This window comes from Silene latifolia, chromosome 10, assembly GCF_048544455.1.
Source record: "Silene latifolia isolate original U9 population chromosome 10, ASM4854445v1, whole genome shotgun sequence".
Lineage (NCBI taxonomy): Eukaryota > Viridiplantae > Streptophyta > Magnoliopsida > Caryophyllales > Caryophyllaceae > Silene > Silene latifolia.
Genome location: NC_133535.1, coordinates 138,471,809 through 138,477,743, shown reverse-complemented (window position 1 = coordinate 138,477,743; position 5,935 = coordinate 138,471,809). Strand labels below are relative to the sequence as shown.

The 5,935-nt window shown below is 40.8% G+C and overlaps 1 protein-coding gene across 1 annotated transcript; it reads right to left on the bottom strand.

The window, feature by feature from the left end:
• Positions 1–237: 237 nt before the first annotated feature.
• LOC141608341 (uncharacterized) lies at positions 238–2,051 on the bottom strand. The gene is made up of 4 exons (XM_074427704.1): positions 1,803–2,051; positions 1,252–1,665; positions 1,138–1,192; positions 238–602 (listed from the first exon to the last, which is right to left on the bottom strand). Exons 1-4 carry the CDS (start codon positions 2,049–2,051, stop codon positions 238–240), a joined length of 1,083 nt encoding a protein of 360 aa, XP_074283805.1.
• Positions 2,052–5,935: the final 3,884 nt, after the last annotated feature.

Here is a 5,935-nt window from a genome sequence, read left to right as displayed (position 1 = left end):
AGAACTGTTAGTATGCCTACTACTGTTTTTTTTAGGTTTTTCAAACTACCTCGGTACACTAAACTCCACGCGTTATTAAACGTGATACTTCTTCAGGTGAAGTATGTTCCATGGTTTGTCTATTAATTAACCCTGCATGGTCATTAACTTATACGCACCATGGCCAACAACTCCTTCCACCTGGTATGGACCTTCCTATTTATGGGCAAATTTACTAGCTTTGTGGTTTTTGGTGTTTTAGAATACCTTCCGGAGAACTAGGTCTCCTACCTCCAGGAACCTGATTTTTACGTTCTTATTGTAACTTCTGGCGACTGACTGCTTGTAGGAGACTAAGCGTATTTGAGCGCTTGTTCTCAATTCATCTATAATATCCAGGCTCCTGATCATCTCCGCATGGTTCAGTTCCCCTGTCATACATCCATACCTGTGGGTGGGAACTAGAATCTCTGACGGTATCACTGCCTCTGCCCCAAAAACGAGGCTGAAGGGTATTTGACCTAACGCCATCTTTGGAGTTGTCCTATCTGACCACAGCACCAGGGGCAGCTCATCTTCCCATTTTCCTCCTAACTCCTCCAATCTTTTCCTCAAGTTTTCAACTATGATTTTGTTACTGGATTCAGCTTGTCCATTGGACTACGGGTTTCTGGGTGCTGATTTTTTTAGTGAAATATTCCATCTAGCATAGAATCCTTCAAAGTTGTCTGATACGACCTGTGATCCGTTGTCACATATGATTTCTGATGGGATTCCAAACCTGCAAAGTATGTTACGTTTGATAAAAGAAATCACCTGCTTATGTTTTACCTTAGTGAATGCCTCAACTTCTATCCATTTGGATACGTAGTCTGTCATCATCAACATGTATAACCTGTTCCCCGGTGCCCTGGGTAGTGGACCAAAAATATCCATTCCCCATGTCATGAAGGGCCATGGTGAAATGATTGGATGTAGGGGTTCTGCTGGCTGATGTATTATTTGTGTTGATCTCTGACACGCGTCACATTTTTTTACGTACTCTACTGCATCTGCACGCATCGGTGGCCAGAATTAGCCTTGTCTGAAAGCTTTGTTTGACAGACTCCTGCCCCATGCGTGGTTTCCACATTCGCCATTGTGGATGGCAAGCAATACAGTCTGTGCCTTTGTCTTGTCCAAGCACCTCAAGTAGGGTCCAGCTAGCGACTTCCTGAAAAGCACATTATCAACTAGCACAAATGTAGAGGCTTTTATTTTGAAACCTCTTACCTCCCTTTGGTCTGTTGGCAGCTTGTCTTCCATTAGCCACTCTAGGTAGGCTTTACGCCAATTGGGGCCAGCCTGCTGCTCGTCTATGTTCACCAATATTCCTGCCCCATTTACATGCTCTGCATCTTGTTGTTCTTCCAGCTCTCCTATGTCTTCTTCTACTAGCTTTTGTATGCCTGGTTCTAACACATGCACGATTGGTATGTTGGACAGTTCTGTTGGTTTGAATGTTGCCCCCAGGGTTGCTAGTGCATCATCCTCCACGTTCTGGTCCCTGGGAACTTGAACAATTTTGAAGGCCTTGAATTTCTGTTTCAGGCCCTTGACTACTTTGAGATAGGCTATCATCTTGGAGTCCCTAGCTGTATAAGTGTCATTCACATGGTTCCCTATGAGTAGAGAGTCGTTGTATGCCTGCAAGCACCTGACTTTTAAATTTAAAGCCAGCTGCAGCCCTAGAATGAGGGCTTCATATTCTGCCTCATTTTTTGTTTCTTTGAATTCGCATCGGACTCCCTGCATTATCAGGTCCCATTTGGGGATCGCAGAACCAGACCAACTCCTGCTCCTCTTTGGTTTGAGGCTCCATCTGTGTGCAGCGTACAGGCTTCGCCTTCCTTACTTTCTTCTAAGTTCAGTATCTCTTTTCCAGCCAGATTTTGGATAACTGGGCTGAAGTCTGACATAAAGTCAGCCAATGCTTGTGATTTTATCGCAGTTCGTGGCTCATATTGGATGTCATATCCACTGAGGTGTACAGACCATTTTGACATATATCTTGATAACTCAAGCTTCCTCATTATTGATTTTAGGGGATAGTTAGTTACAACATGTATAATATCAGACTCAAAATAGGGGCGCGACTTATAAGATGCACTGACAAGTGCTAGTGCCAATTTTTCGAGAGATGTGTACCTGGTATCTACAGGTAGCAGAGACTTGCTTACGTAGTAAACGGGTTGTTGCACCTTGTCCTACTCCCTGACCAGAACTGCGTTGACTACTACTTCTGTGACTGACAGATACAGGAATAGAGGCTCTCCCTACTCTGGTTTTGATAATAGCGGCGGGGAGCTTAGGTAGCTTTTCAGCTCTCTAAATGCTTTCTCGTGTTCTTCAGTCCACTCAAATTTCTGGCTCTTCCTCAGAATAACATAGAACAGCCTGCACCTGTCTAAAGATCTATAGATGAATCTGCTTAAAGCTGTCACCTTCCATGCCAATCGTTGAACGTCTTTGGGTATTTCTGGTGACTCCAGCTGTAGTACTGCTTTTATCTGCTTTGTGCTTGCTTCTATTCCTATTTGTTTCACTATGTATCCCAAGAACTTTCCTGATGACACCCCGAAGGTACACTTAGATGGGTTTAGCTTTATCTTGTACTCCCTTAGGGTGTCAAAGGTATCTGCCAGGTGCTCCATGTGTTTATCATCTTTCTTTGACTTTACTACCATACATGTCATCAATGTACACTTCCATTGTCTTCCCTATTTTCTCTCTGAACATTCTATTCACCAACCTTTGGTAGGTTGATCCTAAGTTCTTTAACCCAAAGGGCATCACGTTGTAACAGTAGATTCCCCTTTCCAACATGAATGTTGTCTTCTCCTGATCTCCTGGATCCATTTTAATTTGATTGTAGCCACTCCAGGCATCAAGGAATGTCAGCATCTCATGTCCTGCTATAGCATCGACCATGGCATCAATATGTGGTAGTGGGAAAGGATATTTTGGGCATGCTTTGTTCAGATCTGTGAAGTCCACATAGAGTCTCCATTTTCCATTCTTCTTAGGCACTGCCACCATATTTGATAGTCATTCTGGGTACTTGAATTCTCTTATTTTGCCTGCTGCTAGCAGGCTGTCCACCTCCTGGTTAATAACTTGATTCCTTTCAGCTGCGAACTTTCGTCTCCTTTGCTGCACTGGCTGGCATTTTGGACCTACACTTAGCTTGTGTGTTATGATGGATGGATCTATCCCTACCATGTCATCATGGGATCAAGCAAAGCAATCCATATTAGTTTTAAGGAAATCAACCAGTTGCTGTCGGATGTTACCTGCACATTCAGCCCCCACCAGCACTGTTCTTTCTGGATGCAACTTATCTAGGCTGACTTTGTCTAATTCTTCTGCAGGTGCTCAACATAATCAGTGTAGATGCACTGTTTCTGTAATTGCTATGCTGGGGGACTGGCTGTGCATTTCAAAGCCTTTTTATAGCACCCTCTATCTTCCTCCTGATCTCCAAGTATTTCTTCTACTCCCCATGGCGTGGGAAACTTTACACACTAGTGGTATGTTGAGGGTACTGTCTTCATTGGGTGTAACCATGGTCTGCCAAGGATGACGTTATACGTTGAAGGGCCATCAATGACTAGGTACTTTACTTGCTTATTGACTCCTCCTGCATAGGTTGGGATTACGATCTCTCCAAGTGAATGTGATGTCTCCCTACTGATCCCACCAGTGGAATAGTCTTTTTCTGTAGGTCTTTCTTGATGAATCCCATGTTTCTTATGGTCTCCAGCATGACCAGGTTGAGTGAGCTTCCAGTATCCACCAGAACTTTCTTCACTCTACAGTTTGTCATGGAAAGCGTTATGATGAGCGTGTCATGGTGCTCCTGGTTATCATGGATGTACACCTCGTCGAAGGTAACAGCTGGAAGATTGCTGTGGGTAACCCTACAAGAAGAATATGGCCTGTTACCCTTGACTTCAGTGACGTGCCTTTTTGCAGCTGAATCCTGATGGAGTCCCTGCCTGAATGCCTCTACTGCCGTTGGCACATCATATTCCCGTATTGCTACCTTCTCTTTATTAAACCTGGTGATGAAATCTCCGATTTTCTCTGTGAACGCTTGAACCACCCTGTAGAGTTAACTGATATACTTCTTAGGCTTCCTACTGCTGGCAAATTGTTGGGTGAACGCATTTACCAAGTCAGCGAAGGTTGCTATGGATTTGTTTGGCAAACCAACGAACCATTGCAGGGCTACTCCGGACAGTGTGGACCCAAATCCTTTACACATGCAGGCTTCCTTCAGATGTCCAACTGCTGTTATTACCATCATCTTCTGCTTATACTGGCTGCCGTGATCAAAGAGGTTTGCTGTGCCATCATAGAGTGTCATCATGGGGGCATTGAATCTCTTTGGCACGGTAACCAGTGATATGGCGTCTATGAACGGAGAATCCGCATAACTGTCAGGGGTTACTGTAATCCCCTATAAAATCTAGTGCAAAACAGTGGCGGAAACACTGTCGAATGGGATTAAATATACAATGATAAAACTAAATGACCAAACTCGGATTAAAATAAATATAATCCACCAAAAACATTCCCAAAAGGGCAGTCGATACAATTGCCACTTTTGCAAAAAAAAGGGCTTAAAATTAAAACCTCCAAAACATGGTTCTACAGTCCAAAAGAAACGAAAAAAAAAAAAAAGAGTAGGATCAACTACTCGCTAGCGCACTCCTGGAATCCCAGCAAAACAAATACCTGTCATGTTATATACATAACAGCCACAATCAGTGGGGAGTAACTCAGGAGTTCTCCTAGCCACATTTCATCAAGTTAAAGGCAAACTAATGCTAAAACCACAATTATTTGAAATATGAAACCTCAATACATCAGAAAATGTTAAAAACATAAATAAGCATTTGAACAATTGAAAATCCAAATCTCGTCCAAAAACATTAAAGTATAAGATACAATATCAAATACTTCTTATGGAAAGCCAGCTTAGTATCTTAGTATAGATTTTCACTCGGACTATGCTAAAGTACCGCGGTTCCACAACCATAATAGGGTGGCGTCTTACTCCGCAGTACGAGGCCCTAGTCTAAGTGTATGTACATAACTCCCGGGATGCAACACTCCCAGACGACCACTGACGACAATCATCAGTTCTATAGCTAATGGCAAAACTAAGCATATCCTAAGTTTATTATTCTAAACCTTACACCTAGTTGTTCCATAAGTATTCAAAACCATTTCAAAAGTGTGTATTATTCAAATCCTTTAAAAGGAAAACCTTCCAAAAAGGCAATTTCTAAAAATAGCAACTTTCTATAAATAGAATCTTACTTAGAGTAAATACCTTCTCAAAATAGAAATCTTATGAAAATAGTAATGTATGGTGTTATAAATAATGTGATTTAAGAAGTTAGAAAATATAAGTTATTCTCTTATTACCAAATTGGGTAATCCAATTTAAATACTAATCCATTATTTAAAATGATAAAATAATTTTAGTCAAATACTTCTTATAAAACAGGCTCTTAACACATTCTGGAATCATATGAAAAATGACCATAATACCATTCTTCTTAAATTAACTTCAAAACCATTATTTACTCGGTTTAACCAAAACAGTGTTTTATTTTTATAAAATCGATTTTAACTTCGATACTCATGAAATTTAACGTGATTACTTTTTATAACATCTATGACCAACATGTAAAATTTCGAAAAATATATGCTCATTTGATATATGAACCGAATTAAAAACCAGATTATCGTAAAAATCGCAAAACACCATTTCAATTTTAAAATAGTTTCTGACCAGAACGGTTCCCAAGAAAATTTGTAACATTCTGTAATTAAGTAAAAACACCAAAAATAATTTTCACAGTAACTAAAAATCGTAAATACTATTTAATAAAATTGTATTCCT